Below are 17,909 nucleotides of genomic sequence, written 5' to 3' on the forward strand. Positions count from 1 at the left end.
CAATGTTGGGCTGATACAGTTTTGTATTTAGACGAATTATATATATATTAATAAATAGAAATACAAAATATCTTTTTGAAAGTATGTGTAAACGGGAACCAGGGGATTTATATCATTTTCAACCTATAAAAATTAATTAAAGTAAATAGTACATCACTAACAGTTTGCAAAAAATCGAATTTATCAAAACGTATCACTAAATTTATTTTCTTAAATTTATTTTTGCATTTTTTGTGATACTTTACTTTAGCATGTTATAATAAGTGGTAATGTTACTTTTGATTTGTGATAAACTAATTTACCTGTATGAGAAGCTCCTGTTGTTGTGATACCATTCGACCAGTATTCGATTTCAAAACCAATATCACCTACAGTATAGTCCGTCTCAAACAAAATATACATTTCTCCAGACGAACTCTCTAATGTTGCACTGTGTGTTTCTCTACAACAGGTCCTCAGCAGTTCTGGACTACTTGAATTTGCCCCTGACAAAGACAACAAACTTTTCCGTGGTTTGTATAGTTTACAATTGTGTTAACCTATATACACACAGTCTTGAAATACAAGTATTCAAATCAGTGTTGTCATGTTCATATTTGTAACTATTTGAATACTTTAAAGCATTCCGTTACGTTTTATCTCTAATAGGATGTCCAATTATACCCAAATCAAACCAAAATATGAAATGCGTAATATGGTACAAATTGTCAATAAATTGTAGTGTTCCGCATGAATAGGCAGTTCTTGCATATCTAATGCGGGAGCAATCAGTGATTAAAAAGTCGCATTTCATATGTCATGAAAAAACGATGGGAGGAGGACAAGAGAAGTCTACGACAAAAGGAACATAATCCATGCCATTCAACCGTAAATGAAATCTTCTGCATGACAAGATGCTTCCAATACCTACCTATATTTACTTTTAACTTTTTATACATTGTGACTTGGATGGACAGTTGTCTCATTGGCACATATACCATATTTTCTTATTTTTATCTAACTGATACTTACCATCATACACGTTAAGGTAATCAAACAAACAGATTCCTTTAGAATTTTCTATGAAACAAGTAGCAAAGTGTATTTTTATTGTGTGGTTAATCCAGTTTGTTGTTATATACCAGTCCTGTCTATAGTTCCTACAAACAACAGAATTACAGGTAGTTTAGTAAAAAGGTTTGACAAGGGTATAGACATAAAATCTCATTGAATTCTTCTTACCAATTGACAATTCATCGCTAGATGGGTATTTTCTTACGATTTTAAATACTTAAAAACGAACGTCCAGAGTGGGGGCATAACAACTGTTGCAAGAGGGAGGCGCTCCTTTGATTGTGTATGAATAAGTCAGGAAAAACGTGTTTGACGATATATCCGTTGCTAGTTGGGGCAACCTCATAACTAAAATTAGAGCAATAAAAGACAATAGAAGTATGCCGCTGATCAAATTCATTAATTGATTTGCAAAAAAAAACTAAAACCGATGTGAACACATCAACCTTAAGAGGAAAACAATGGAACAATAGAAATGCAGTGAAAACAAAAACCAATATATATAGAAACGAATTGTTTGATAACAAACTATATATTGAATGGCGATTTCGTTTCTAGATAGTGGCGACCCTCTGATGGTATGGAAATACAATTTTAATCCGTTTCAACAATTCTTTGTGTGATTGATAGTTCTACCTTATTAATTGTTAGAGCCAGTTTTGCAATTGTTTCTTTAAAACTTTCTATAAAACTTGATCACCAACGTACGTAACCTTTCAATTGAGATCGCGTTAATGAGATATAATGAATAGATCACGATATGACGCAGACCTTATAGTTTCTTAAATATCACTATTGTCAATTGTCCTTGGATATGTGAGATGAAACCACTCATTGAAATGAAGGTTATTGGTTGACATCACATCATCCACTGAGTTGAAGGTAATCTAAAAACAAGAAGGCGTGGTGCTTTTTCTTTCTATCTTTGAACAATATTTTGTAATACATCATCTCTGTATATGTCATATGTATAAATACAGAAAGTTAGTCGGTGGAGCTCTAGATCCACAATAAGTTCCAATTGGTATACTGATAAATAAACTCATCATAGATACCAGGAGTAAAATTTTACACTTACGCCAGATGCGCGTTTCGTCTACAAATTATTCATCCGTGACGCTCGAATCAACAAATGTTTTAAAGGCCAAATACATAACGATGTTGAAGAGCATTGAGGACCAAAAATTCCTAAAAGTTTTGCCAAATAGAGCATGTAAAGCTAAGGTAATCTATTCTTGGGGTAGAAAAGCCTTATTATTTCAAATATTCAAAGTTTTGTCAACAGTTAATTTATTATTATGAACATATCAATGATAACTCAAGTCAACAAAGAAGTGCTGACTACTAGGCTGGTGATACCCTCGGGAAAATAAATCTCCACCAGCAGTGGCATCGACCCAGTGGTTGTAAATAAACTCATCATTATTACCAGGACTAACATTTTATTCTTACGCCAAACTAATTGGTAACTGCTCAATCAAACAAACAAAAAAATATTGTATTTTCGGAAATTACAATTATGCAATAGAAACATATATTTTTGTCACCTTTAAAAACGTTCAGCGTTGAATAACATCGTCTTTAAATTATCATTTGTAAGAATTAGTGAAGAAGGTATATTGTAGTAGAAATGTTTATCGAGATAAGATGTTAATTAAATAAAACAGTAATTGTCACGAAACTGGAAGACACTTACCACGCGTTTTTAACTTATTATCTTTAGTCTTAATATTCCAATTTTAAATATTCAAAGTGCTTTTCTTAGATACAAGTACAAGGTATTTATTCAATAAACATAAATTAAATGCATACCCGTCAGGATAACGTACATGTCCATCATAGTCCGGGTGTGAGGTAAATACTTGAATCTGTGGTGTTGCTGTAAGTGTTATTAAACTACTGTTGTAAAATGCTGAAAGAAATTACAAAATAAACTACAAGTAAAACTGTAAGCTATTGCCCTTATTGTAACTTCAAATTAATTAGATACGACACAAATAGTTCTGACATTCCTCTTAGTTGAGTTGAAGATTGATGAATCAAAAAATGAATCAAACGATAGAGCATGTTATCTTAAGACTGGTTAGAGTTTTGAGAAAGATTAGTTCTTGATGAAATTTCGACGGAATTTCATGGGACAAATAGACAGACGGAAGATAAACAGTACAAACCAAATCTTCAGTAGCATGGTTAGAGTAAATATATGAATATCTATACTGAAAAAACTATATATAAAAAAGAAGATGTGGTATGATTGCCAATGAGATAACTCTCCACAAGAGACCAAATGACGCAGAATTTTAAAAATATAGGTCACGCTACGGCCTTCAACAATAAGAAAATACTACTATATAGACTACTTTAATATAATGTTTCTGGAATGTATTCTGAACTGATTAATTATCTTCACATTACCTGGTTTACAAAAACTTCAGAAAAGAAAGCATGCTATTGACACTTTAAAATTAGTATGTATATATATACAAATAAGAAGATGTGGTATAATTGTCAATGAGACAACCAGAGTAGACCATTAATCATATGACCGTTTGCAATTACAAACAAGGAAGGTGACTTTTAACATACTATTACATATCTTACCTGTTGATTGAGCGACTGGTGTTGTCGTAGTTGGTGTTGTCATAGTTGTCGTTGTCATAGTCGTCGTTGTGATACCATTAGACCAGTACTCGATCTCAAACCCAGTATCACCTACCGTATTGTCTGTCTCAAACAAGATGTACATCTCTCCGGTAGAGCTTTCTAAAGTTGCACTGTGTGTTCGTCCACAACATGATTTCATCAATTCTGGACTGCTGGAGTTTGCCCCTGATAAGATAATAACACTTTCCTTGCATTGTATATTTAAAACTTGTATAGATATAAACAAACTTCAATAACTAAAAGTAGTCCAGTTAACTGAGGCATTCTAATATATTTTTATACTGATTTTACTCTTATCTAAATACACTATTACCGTATTTCAAAGCACATAGCCTTTGTAAACGATCTAAACAGAGCTGGTAAGAAGTGCAAACATTTTCGGGAAAAGTATGAAAATTTTGATATAAGAAAAAACCTGTCCATGATTTGGAGTGTACCGCGTGGATAAACAGTTCTTGCATAACAAAAGTGGCACCAATAAATGAAAAGCAGCATTTTTAATGTCATAAACGATTTAATGAGGACAGGAATGGGGCTACGACATGAAGAACACAACCAATGCATGTCACACATGTATCAGAGAGGTCAACCTTATCAAAATATTTAACGTATAGTAATATAAACTCATAAGAACACGTGCATGACACAAAAGACAAAAATGAAGAGACAATTGTCTGATGTATGCAGAAATAATTACCAATAAGACATTCAGCAACTAACTCTAACCTCTGAATTAGTGTCTTGGAACAAGCATATTAAGGATGGTCACGTTTGAAAGCTTTATTACCTAGATATTTATACACTTTATCAGAGCGAGATTGAGGTTCTCTGGATTTTGACAAAAAGGCTTAACGTTTTCTAAGTCGTACAAATGGATATACATACATGCAACTATATCAAATATACTACGTGCTACTAATCTATAAAGCAACAGTAGTATACCGCTGTTCGAAATTCATAAATCGATAGAGAAACAACAAATCCTGCATATACATATATTATACACATATACACAACTATATACTTCACACAATATAATACCGAAAAGAAAAAACAACCCTCCAGTCCTATTAATCCTATATATCTTATAAATAATTAAAAAGGGGGGACTTATTGAATAAATTAAAATTTACTAAGTATTTAGAAGAGGGCCGATCGCTTTGGCGCTGTCGTGCTGAATGACCGAAACCCCCGTTTCAGCGGGAAACTGACCACACGAAACGTACGACACCTATATACATCATGAAAAGACAAGAGAAAATAATTTCACTCTAATTCACTACGTTCAACCGTATGAAATTATATATATCGTGTAAATGTCGTTGATCCAACTAAAATCTAATAAATGAACTGGACGATTAATGATATTTACCATAACACACGAATACAACATAAAAAATAAGATTTACAACTACAAACGTTAAGACATGTGACTAAATACGATGACAATAACAAATATAACATCAAAACTAAATAATGTTGTGATCAATACGGCCAATAGTGGGATGGAAAAGTTCTGTGACACGTCTTATAGTAATTCGAGTGAACACTAAGCAAAACAGTCACAATCGGGAATAAGTCACGTTCAGTAATAAAAAGATCAGACGACGTAATGATAAACCAGAATATAACACGTGGTAAAAATGTCCATAGTTAGTTTGGAAAAAGATACATCGTATGGACCAACCAATTCGTGATGGTGTCCGTAAAACTTACGGAGTGTCATTTTTAATCTGTCCTCCTCATAAGTTTATTGGAGTCGATACTTCATTTTAACGTCTCTCAGTAGTACTTTCATTCTACTTTCAGGAATTATGGTCCTTACATGTACATTGTTTGATAAAATATTAATGCAACAGTCTTTGTATAATTCAACCATTTCAGGGGCAAGTAAATATATGATCACATCTACTTCTCTGCCAAAGAAGTTTATCTGATTATAAATAAAACTATTTAACAAAGTAACCTATAAAAACATCATCACTTTCCTCGGTTTGAATTAACTTTGTATTTTTTTAGACCGCAGGATCAAAACCTAAGATTTGAAAATTGGTTGTGACTGCTTCGTCTTTTCAAATTAGAATTTAGGCGTACGGAGAAACACTGACCTCATCTGGTCGAAAAAATGTGTCTCGGTTAAATGCTTTTCTGTGGATTGTTGACATTTGAACTATAATTAAAAATTATGGACATTGTTCACAAACACATCATATTAATATGGTCTCGTCTTGGCATTCATATTATATTTGACAATGACCGGAAAACACTCAAACAATATCCATTATATGAATACATCTGTGTTCTTATACTATGCAATTAAATGTATGCCCAGCAATCACATCTCCTTATATCTATATGGTATGAGTTTGTAAAGCTCAAGTTTCGTAGAAAGGTCAGTTAACAGTTTTGACATTTCGGTTATCTAAAAAACATTTGTTATACACTTTTTCTATTTTGTATGATTTTGTATCTAGAAATACATTTTTCAGTCAAACATTGTAAATTTTAACTTGTGTCTGTTCTTGAAATCGAGTGCATTGATATTGATTTTTGTTTGTTTGTTATTTTGTATGTTAAGATAGATATAATTGATCACCTACATGTAGATCATTTATTTGATTTTTAGTTTAAAGCCACTTCATGCATAAATCAATTTGTTTTAACATAGTTTGATTTATTAGAAAACCCGGAATGGTTATAGATCACAAACTTTTTCACGTTTAAACAATTCTTAATTGATATTTTTGAATTAGTTAAAACATACATCAAATAACACCATTACAAACTTAATCAAAATTTTATATTCTATTATTAATAGAATAACTAATTCAAATAGAGCTAATATTCAACTAATGATCGAACACCACATTAATTCACGAATGTGCATAGCGTATTAGTTTATTATCCGTGCTGTTTGGGATCGATATTTGAAGTTATTCTTTTTTTATCTCAACCCTACCCGTATACCTCTAGCCATTGTATAAAAAAAAGACACACAGCAGTACGCACAGTAAAACTCAGTTTAAGAGGATTCAAAGTCCGATGTCAGAATAAGTAACAAAAGAAGCTAAACAAAATGACAATGATACATATATTAACAAAAGACTACATGTACTAGTAGTTACCTACATATTAGCTCTAGACCTCAATTAAACTGATTGACAGGTAATATCTTCATTACATGAATATCTAGCACAATCTCTCCCGTTAGGGATTTAGTATCATACCATCATAACATATATGAGAAGAACATAACCTGCATCATGCCAACAGCTGGTTTTAGAATAGATGTGTTATTTCCAATGCAAAAAAAAGTTAAATAATATAAAAACCAAAACGTGCCATGTTTAATATTTAACAGTATCGTAACTATATCCCTTCTTAATAAGTTTGTTGAAAGGTTTTGTTAGCTTTTGTAGTGAATGCCGACATTTTTGTGTTTTGTAAAGTATATTACCATAAAATATTGGATTTGAAATAACTGAACGTATAAGTTGTTGTCATTTGAACTGCATTTTTCAGATTGCTTTATAAGCGGGATGTTTGGAAAGCTATAAAACTAGGTACAACCCGCCATTGTTTCTTAAAATGTCCTGTACATAGTCCGTTTAAATGTATGTTTGCGCTTGTATTTGTAGCAGTTCAGTGTTTCTTTTGTTCCGTTTTTTTCCCTCTAGTAGACGATGTGTTTCACTTCGTTTTTGTTTGTAACCCGGTTTCGTTTCAGTAAAATCGATTTATGACTATTTAACCGCATTATAATACTATTTTACAACATTTGATAAATAAGACAAAATAATTAAAATGCTGTTATTTTGAATAACAGCAATGAAATCATCATCACTTCTAACTGTCAATAAAGTCTACTGTGTGACAATATGCTTACAAGATCTGCATATATTTGTTGTAACCGATATTTACCATCATACACGTAAAGGTAATCAAACAAACACCTTCCTTTAATATTTTCTATGAAGCAAGTAGCAAAGTGTATTTTTATGGTGTGGTTGATCCAGTCTGTTGTTATATACCAGTCCTGTGTATAGTTCCTACAAAAACAGAATAATCATTACCAGAAGATTACTTGCTTCTGTTTCTTTCTAAATTTTATAATTTTCTTTATTGGAGAGGAGGTTGACAAATCAGTCGCAATTATACGTTTGAAATTGACATCAAAGAGCGACTCAAATTCCAAAGAGATGTAGTTTAAATTATTTCATATATTTTGTATACCGGCAGCATGATCAAATAAATACATATGATATTTTGAGCGATATTTTATTTTCTAAAAGGTGTAAAATTACAATTCTAACATGACGTCCATCAAACGCTTTGAGTACACACCCGTGGTAAAATATGAATATATTGTCAGGCTGTTCCAATCGTACTCCCATGTCATATGTGTTTTTTATGAATGAGATTACCGACGTCATAGAACGATGACGTAAGAATATGCGCATTTTACCGGAAAATACACGCTTGCCAAAAGAAAAATCATCACAACAAGGAAATGTAAACAAACGATGCTAAATGTGGTATAAGCCGATTTTTTTTAAAACATATAAGACATTATAACTAAATTATAATTTAAATTCACCAAAAACTATCTAAATACGTTATTGTAAAAACTTTAAGCATGTCACTAATTCAGTTTGCTCCGTTCTTTTACGCCAATTTAATAGTGCGTTTATTTATGGGAACGGCAAATATTTGCCTCCACCTAGAGCGCTTCGATCCAAAGCAATAGCTGTAATTGTCCTATTAGAATCGAAATTAATCATGGGGGCTTTAATATATCTTGATTTTACCAGGGTTGTCCCTTTATGCCGATAGTTTACCCCTCGCTATCGCTCAGGGTAAAATATTTGTCATAAAGGGCCAACCCGTGGTAAAATTACGATATATTCCACCCCCATGAATTATTTCTTAATTATACTATAAAATTACCAACGGTGTTACCTTAATAAAAAGATCTGTATTTTGAATCATGTTTGCAATTTATTTGTTGTAACAAATAGTTAAGAAGATTATTGCAGTCGATATTTCAATGGATGTGTATGAAATAAATTAAAATATCATGTGACAAGAAACTAAATGACACATACTTTATGTTTATCAACATATTATCTTCAGTTATGTGCAAATGTTAAGAAAAATCATTTTTCATATATTTCAGTTTTGAAAATACAAAATACTAAATTAAGATACTGGGCATGTATCTAAAAAAAACATTAATTTAATGTTTATTGCATACCCGTCAGGATAACGTACATGTCCATCATAGCCCGGGTGTGAGGTAAATACTTGAATCTGTGGTGTTGCTGTCAATGGTATTAAACTACTGTATGCTACTGTAAAAAATAATGATATTCAATATTAGAAATTGGATTAACAAATAGTTAGGAATCTCACAAAACATGTTAAATTAGAAATAAATGACAAAGAGCTCTTAATTGTAGTTTTCAAGTCAAGAAAAATGTGATAATTTTTTCATAAATTCTCATTATAATTTGGTAAACAGGAAGTTGAAGTAATTTGAATAATCTGATAAGACTTTGGCCAAAATTGCGACGGATATTCATACATGGAATGCACGACAGACAGAGGAAAGCCAGTATTCTAAACATGTAAAACTTTCAATGGTTGTCTATAAGCCCTTTGAATAACAACTCAATGCATGCATTATGCAGAATTAATAATCACTTATTACGACTTCAATATATTAAATATCAATGTCCACATCATCATGAAATATATAACTAACATGAATGATAAAAGATATTGAAATTCATTTGAACATAAACGGACAAGATATCTGAATCAAAGCTTTTTTTTTACCTCATTGACTTCAAATAGCAACAATCGTATGATACAAAATCATTCAATATTACTACAATAACATACAATTGAAAAACCAAATACATGTTATCCTTAAGTGTGTAAAACAGATTGTTCCCATCAAATGATAAAGTCATCAGGATACTCTTGACAACATTGTTATGATCAATTTAATTTTAAAGTAACTCAAAATTGTTCAAACTTGAATTATGATGAAGTCAAAAAGACAGCTGTTTTTATTCAGAGATAAATAAAGTCTGAATCAAAGGAATAGACATTAAGTTTCTTAACTTAATCAACATATGATGTAAAATCAGCATGAGAGTAACATGAAAGAGAGAAACATATGAACAAACTTTATACTGCCATGTACAAAAGCTTTATAATTTGATGTTCCCATCGAATGCCGCAGTATCTAAGACCTATCTTATATCATCAAAAAGATAAAATTAATCCCATTCTTTGAACTTTTTATATCTGAATCTTGTTTAAACATATCTTAAATACGTCAAAACTACGTATGCAGAGTACTACGTTTTATGAAATTAGTGTATAGTTTTAATACCAAGGTCGTTAGCTTTTTCAATTTATCGTTTCACATTTGCAAATTCGGAGGCTTTAATAGCTAAATATGCGGAATGCATTTTGCTTGTTGTTCAGGGCCGTAAGACGACTAATAGTGGGTACCCCATATCACATTATTTCTTGTGTAGTAATGAGTTAAACTTACAGTGTTTTGTACTGTCAGCATAAAGAACAAAACATAAATGTTTGTTAAATAAGTAGATTTGATTCGTAACTTCCTCCCCGGAAGGGGCTAGAACCTGTACTTGTTATTTTAACTCCCACGGCAACACTGCCTAGCATTGCGCAAAGACTTTATCCCCTCCTCTAACTCTAGCTTATAAAAATAAGCTTTCGTTTCTGGAGGTGTACCCTTCTCGTAGGAATTAAAAAAGGATCTCTGCTACAAATCAATATATATATATTCAAGTCTAAATTCAAACATACGTTCAAACCTATGATTGCGTTGGATAAAAACCGCAATTTTTATACGTGTGCATGTAAAACAAATTTCGTTGTAAAAGGTCTAAATACAGCACTAACAACATTTTCCAAAAAACCAAAAGAGTGAATAAGTATATTTAAAAAAAAACGCATTTGACTAACAGGACGAACAACTGATGTTCTTAAACCCTGCTGACTGGCATTGGCGATTACCAAAAAAAATAATCACAAGATGAAACAAAATGAATCTAAATGTTAATTTAATACTAAACAGAAAACGATAAATCTGTGGCAAAGATGTTATACCACAAACATGAGGTGCAAACATTTGTACACCAGATCCGGATTTCGACTATAAATGTCTCTTCAGTGATGTTAGGGATCGAAACGGGATTCGGAAGGCCATATGGTTTACCTCAGTGTAGGATACTAGACTCTTAACTTTTAAAGAGTCCCAATATGACGAACAGATCATATAAACCGGAGGGAAAATATGATACAAGCCCAAACCAAAAAATATAAACAAGTCTAAATTAAAAACTACGTTCAAACCTATGATTGCGTTGGATAAAAACCGCAATTTTTTTTGTTGCGTGTGCATGTAAAACATATTTCGTTGTAGGAGGGACTAAATACAGAACAAACAACATTTTCCAAGAGATCAAAAGAGTGAATAAGTAAATTTAAACAAAACGCATTTGACTAACAGGACGAACAACTGATGTTCTTAAACCCTACTTACTGCCATTGGCGATTGTCAAATAAATTTATCACAAGATGCTAGACTCTTGAATATTCAAGCCCAAACCAAAAATTATAAACAAGTCTAAATTGAAAACTACGTTCAAACCTATATATATATGAAAATACCTGTAACAAGTGAGGAGTATGACAGTTGTTTATCATTTGTTTGAATTGATTTTACTTTTGAATATGCTGTTGATAAAGGAGTTTCCGTTTTGAATGTTCGTTGTAGTTTGATATTTTTGTTATCTTACCTTTTCTCCATATACATGTACAGGTGCTGTTTAAAAAATTAATACAAAGAAAAGGGAAAGTCCTTACAATTAGGAAGTTTAAATCATCTCTTTCTATTGTAAAGTGTTATTCTTAATCTATAGTTATTGCCACTTTTTCGATGTAAGTCACGATATGAAACAGACTATTTTGTTTAACCTGATTTAAGTGGATATTTTAAAACATGTTTAACGCAGTTTATGAGCATTTCATCAATTAACCTGTTTCATGTTATTTAAAGGCATCAGCTGTCAAATTCGTGTTTGATTTGGCTTACTCATATTTGATTTGTAACATACTGAAACGCATATTTTGAAACTCTACCAGCATTTTTTGTAACTATTCAAGGAGTCGTTATAATATATCAGCATTTAGTGCGTATATTGTACTAGACGCCATCATTTTAACTATCGAGATAAATGTGAAGACAGTCAATGGTCAAACTACAAGATATGAGTTTAAATATCAATATAAATAGACAGAAAACCACGTATAATAGTCATATATGTACGTTATGATGGTATGATACTAAACCCCTAACGGGAAGGATTGTGCCTGATGTTCATATGATGAAATCTTAATCTTTCAGTCAGTTTAATTGAAGTCTGGAGCTGGCATGTCAGTTAACTGCTAGTAGTCTGTTGTTATTTATGTATTATTGTCATTTTGTTTATTTTCTTTGGTTACATCTTCTGACATCAGACTCGGACTACTCTTGAACTGAATTTTAATGTGCGTATTGTTATGCGTTTACTTTTCTACATTGGCTAGAGGTATAGGGGGAGGGTTGAGATCTCACAAACATGTTTAACCCCGCCGCATTTTTGCGACTGTCCCAAGTCAGGAGCCTCTGGCCTTTGTTAGTCTTGTATTATTTTAATTTTAGTTTCTTGTGTACAATTTGGAAATTAGTATGGCGTTCATTATCACTGAACTAGTATATATTTGTTAACGGGCCAGTTGAAGGACGCCTCCGTGTGCGGGAATTTCTCGCTACATTGAAGACCTGTTGGTGACCTTCTCCTGTTGGTTTTTTTTTTTTTTTTTTTTTCTATGGTCGGGTTGTTGTCTCTTTGGTACATTCCCCATTTCCATTCTCAATTTTGTTAATGATATTTTTTCTAGGTCTTTTTTTATATTAAACTTTAAAACAACGATTTACATGTATAAAACTTATTTGTAAGGGGTCTGGGGTATTAAATTTTAACCTTGGTACCTTTGATAACGTTTTCTCCTATTGTCAGTATTGATTCTACTGTTCCACTTTTCAATGCTGGCAATCGTATCTTTTGCATATCTAAAATTGCTTGCAACATGCGCTACCCATCTCTGACTAATGACGAAATTAATAGGTTACATGCATACGGATATGTATAAGGTTGAATTAACATGCACACTAAAATGCATTAGCGGTGTTGTTGAGTTCATTTTGACAATTCAAAAAAAAAAATAACTACCGAAAGCGTTACATTATTTCAATATTTCACTTTCATAATTTTTCATAACAAAATAAATAAAATTATAATGTGTACCAGAGTGATCAACTCATCAGTTGTTTTCTACAAGAGGGACAAAAGATACCAGAGGGACAGTCAAACTCATAAATCAAAAATTAAACTGACAACGCCATGGCTAAAAATGAATAGGACATACAGACAAACAATAGTACACATGACGCAACAAAGAAAACTAAAGAATAAACATCACGAGCCCCACCAAAAACTAGGGTCGATCTCAGGTGCTCCGGAAGGGTAAGCAAATCCTGCTCCACATGTGGCACCCGTAGTGTTGCTTATGAGATATCAAATCCGGTAAATAGTCTAATTCGGTGGGTCGCGTTTATGAAAGGGAAGGGGATTGTAGTTACGACGTCAGGAACATATCAGATATCATTTGTGAAACGGTTAATCCATAACAGTCAACCAAATCGTAATGGCGTCCGTAAAACTTACGATGATTTCAACTTCAACATTTGGAACTCTTGATTTAATAGCTTCCTTGTGAGCAACAACCCTCTGTCAAGAAAATCATGATAGGAAATGCAAGCACGGGAATATCGTATCAATTGGGAGATATATACACCGTATGCAGGTGCTGCTGGAATGTTTCTACTTAAAAATGGAGAGTTCACAATTGAAAAGCTGAAATCATCTCTTTTGTCGTAAAGTTTTCTTTTCAATCGACCCTCATTGTCAATTTCTAGATGTAAGTCAAGATATGAGGCCGACTTAACTGTATCTGTTGTATCCTTTATCTCTAGTTCAATGGGATAGATGCATTCGACAAAGTCACAAAATTTTTAATTATTTAGTGAAAGAACATCATCTATATAGCGGAAAGTAGAGTTAAAGGATACTGCTAACTTCTTATCTTTCTTCCTAATAAGTTCCTGTATAAAGTCAGCCTCATAATAATAAAGAAACAAGTCGGCAAGAAGAGGGGCACAATTCGTTCGCATTGGAATGCCGATAGTCTAATGTATACATATAATACTGTTCTTTTGTAAATATTTGTACTTCAATAGAAGTAAGCTATAGTAAATGGTCTAAATATAAAATATAAAATGTCAAATTGACTTTGATCTACATTTTATGATCAAATGTATTATACATTGTATATATAGACCTCTATTTTATGATCAGATGTATTATTCATTGTATGTATTGTAAAGAAGGTCTCTCACTTCATATCTCATTTTTAATATTTCAAGAGAAACTCTTAATAAAATATTCAAATGACAATGATTCTAAAATAAACAAACTCAGAAAGTAAAATAACAAATTTTCTGATCTACTAGGAAAGTTCAAAACGAAAATACCCTTATAAAATGGCAAAATAAAAGCTCAAACACATAAACAATACATGCACTGGATGATATATATCTTCCATTTTTACAATGGAGAGGACATCTGAATACTACTAACGGTCATACATGTATAACTCGATCTAAACATAGATATGTACCGATTATCAAGTTGTCTGAATGTTGATATTATTAGTTACACAGTGTGCAATTGTCCTAATACGAGAATTTATCGGGTCAATTAAATTCATATCGAGTGAGGCGAAGCCAAACCCGATATGAATTTTATTGACCCGATAAATTCCGTATTAGGACAATTGAACACTGTGCAACGAATTTATCCTGATTTTGTTATATTACATATTATTATATTCAAATTCAATTTTAGGACAATATAAATAAATATATATTTGAGATATTAAATCTAAAACTGTGAAAAATATAAGATATAATGACTACAAAGCAACTCAATTGTTTTTTGTTTTTTTTTATTAGTTCAATGGTATAAGGGAGATAATTCCAATTGACGTAATAAATAAGGGAGATAATTCCAATTGACGTGATAAAAAATTGTACTGAAATTTATTAGGACAAGATCAGCCAATCAAATTACGAGAATTACTCAAAATCAGGATAAGTATAGATTATCGGATTTTCTACACATTAATATCGTAAAATATCAGCCGTGAGCCACAATGTGAACCGTTTTGGCGAGTGAGCGCAGCGAACGAGCTAGAAAGTTTCACATTGTGTCGAGCGGTTGATATTTTACGATATCTATACGAAGAAAACCCGATTATCTTTTTATCGTTCTATTACTGATCTTTTCTTTCTCCCTAAGACAGTTTTACGCTTCACGAAAGAGCAAGCTTGATAACGTCTCCTCTCGCATTGTGACGTCGCTGATAACTTCTCCTCACACATTATGACGTCGCTGATAATGCCTGGTCTCGTTTTGAAGTCTTGATACGAGAATTACGGAGCGACAGAGCAGGGTGATATTTGCGTAGGGAAGGACGATAATGTAAATATCCGCTGCGAGTCACAATATGAAGCTTTTTGTCGAGTGAGCGCAACACGAGATAAAAAGAGTCTTCATATTTTGTCGAACAGCTAATAATTTACAATATCAATATGCAGATACCCTGATAATCGATTTATTGGGCTGTATTTGCGTCTTTCGTGAGTGTTTTCTTCGTTTCACCAGCAACCGAAAGTTGACTTGATAAGTTCGAGTCAAACTTATCAACGTCGGTTCAAACATTATGACGTCGCTGATATGTCTGCGTCAAAGTTGTTAAGGCCAGGTCAACGTGTTTGACGTCTCAAAGCCGTGATTTGCAAATATATTTAGTGATATAGAGATTGGGACAACCGATAAAAATATATATAACACTCATTTCCAATTGGCCATTATTATCGATCTGTTTTATGTCATTCTATATGTTTACAAAAACAAGCTTATCATCGTGTTTCGTGTTCTTACCGGTTTAAGAATATATTTTTTGTGAGAAAAAAAAATCTGTCAATAGTAAAGTTCTCTCTTATTTCACTTTCAAGATTGCAATTGTTTTTCTTTCATAAACGAAAATATTTGAGAAAATAGTGATATCTTAAATGGCAAATAAGGAGTTTATGAAAAAAATTAATATATAAGCAATGACTCTCACATGAAAAATGGTTCAGGTGACTCCCAAGTATATAAAAAAATAGTGTTTGATTATCAACGAAATGAAAAAAGGAACGGGTTCTCAGAACATTAATTAAACATTTTACTACTGTAATAAACAGTTGTAAAATATAAAGATAAAATAGTCGAACTATCAAAAACAAAAACATATATTTAAATTGAAAGCTTCAGTTTTACTTGTCAAATATTATGAACTTGTACATTATGAAATATGTGATAAAGATTTTAACAAATGTATTAAAATAGTAAATATTTTTTCGTCTTGTTTCTAGTTGCGTAACAATCTTACCAGGGAAATCGGATCCATCTATAAAGAAAGGCACTGAACATAAGGCAAACATATATAGGTACACATAAGACATCCCAACTTTGCACTTTTACACTAACGTTCAAAGTAATTTGCAGATAAACTAGATATTTAAAAACACTCTGCTGGGTAATTTGGAATTGAATGCTCACGCATAACCTGTAATTTTCATTGGTTTATATTACATTTTGTAAGATAAGAAAACAGTTTATCAAATGATTGATTGTTACAATGTATTTAGATTTATAAGCAACTTAACTATAACTAAATAACAAAAGTTCATTCACAAAACAGTCTTACTATATATACAATGAGTGATGATCTTAACTTGCTTTGGTATTTATTCATAATCTTTTGGAAACAAATAAAACATATAAAACAAAAACATAACGTTTAACAATGACAACACATATAGAAGTTGACGTACATATCTTTTTCATAAACTAGTGTGTCTTGATAAATATATAGTTGTTAATATGTTAATAGCAAATTAAACCGTAATTGATTTTAACGAATCAGCTTATTACTGAAAAACAAAACGTATCGTATTTATTTCTTTTATCTATTCATTAAAAAATGAATAACTAATCATAAACTCATCAACCTCTTAAAATACAAAAATACAAAAGTAATGATTTATCAATACTTGGGGATAAATCATCAACCTCTTAAAATACAAAAATACAAAAGTAATGATTTATCAATACTTGGGGGATAAATCATATGTATTAATATTAACATTCACATTTAATTCGTATTTAATATGCCTTTCCAACTGTTTTGATTTAGGCGCAACTGAGGTAGAAATACACAGTTAGGAGAAAAACTGACACTCAAATGTTTCACCAACCTCTTTCCTTTGCTTTTTAACAAATAAGGCTAAATATTTTATGTTATGTATGTGCAAAAAAATAGAAACAGTATCTTCGATAGCATTCCACAAACTAAAATGGTTAAATGTAATATCTTTTTGGTGTTACAATGGCAGCAATTAGTATTTATTTGATACTTAAATATTGCAAAAAAGATTGTAAAAATGTCACAAAAGTCCTCAAATTTAGTCCAAATCCATATATAAGAGTGATACTTTTTCTTAAATCATTGACATTTATCTGTCAAGAGAGCCAAAAGCATACTAAAAAAATATGGATTTCACTTCAATTTTTTTCATAAAAGTGAGTCAAAACGTTCGAAGGTCAAATAATTTATGAAAGACAAGAATAACTTTCACGGATGTGAAAATACGGAAGGTGAGACCGTAAAAAAGCCCATAAGAAAACAAAAACGATATTGATGTTCATATGAACTCTCTTTGAAAGCTATATCATTCTTCATCAATATAACAATCAATTGTATTGCTTAAACCGTTCATATTTGAAAAAAACACTTATGACCAAAATGCGATACAAAATTCCTAACTGTGTATTGCTACCTGAATTGTATGCAGACATGTCTCTATCATACAAAATTTGTGTCGCCTGTGTTATTTTTGAAAATATTTTTTTTTTAAATATTGCAGGGTCATGTGA

The 17,909-nt window shown here is 31.7% G+C and overlaps 1 protein-coding gene across 1 annotated transcript; it reads right to left on the reverse strand.

Annotated features, from left to right (window-relative positions):
- Positions 1-231: 231 nt before the first annotated feature.
- On the reverse strand, positions 232-16,501 carry LOC143085418 (zinc metalloproteinase nas-39-like). Its single transcript, XM_076261749.1, has 7 exons — positions 16,363-16,501; positions 8,972-9,068; positions 7,639-7,766; positions 3,655-3,882; positions 2,866-2,965; positions 1,012-1,139; positions 232-485 (listed from the first exon to the last, which is right to left on the reverse strand). Exons 1-7 carry the CDS (start codon positions 16,433-16,435, stop codon positions 247-249), a joined length of 993 nt encoding a protein of 330 aa, XP_076117864.1. The 5' UTR covers positions 16,436-16,501; the 3' UTR covers positions 232-246.
- Between the last annotated feature and the right edge of the window lie 1,408 nt (positions 16,502-17,909).

The sequence above is a fragment of the Mytilus galloprovincialis genome, chromosome 8 (genome assembly GCF_965363235.1).
Source record: "Mytilus galloprovincialis chromosome 8, xbMytGall1.hap1.1, whole genome shotgun sequence".
Lineage (NCBI taxonomy): Eukaryota > Metazoa > Mollusca > Bivalvia > Mytilida > Mytilidae > Mytilus > Mytilus galloprovincialis.

Bases quoted from the DNA above. Each gene is read 5' to 3' on its own strand.
- LOC143085418 (XM_076261749.1), bottom strand. From the start codon at position 16,435: ATGTCTTATGTGTACCTATATATGTTTGCCTTATGTTCAGTGCCTTTC. The intron at 7,767-8,971 runs GTATGCAATAAA...CTGTTTTTGTAG, and splicing joins CATGTACGTTATCCTGACGG to GAACTATACACAGGACTGGT. The intron at 1,140-2,865 runs GTATGCATTTAA...TGTTGTTTGTAG, and splicing joins CATGTACGTTATCCTGACGG to GAACTATAGACAGGACTGGT.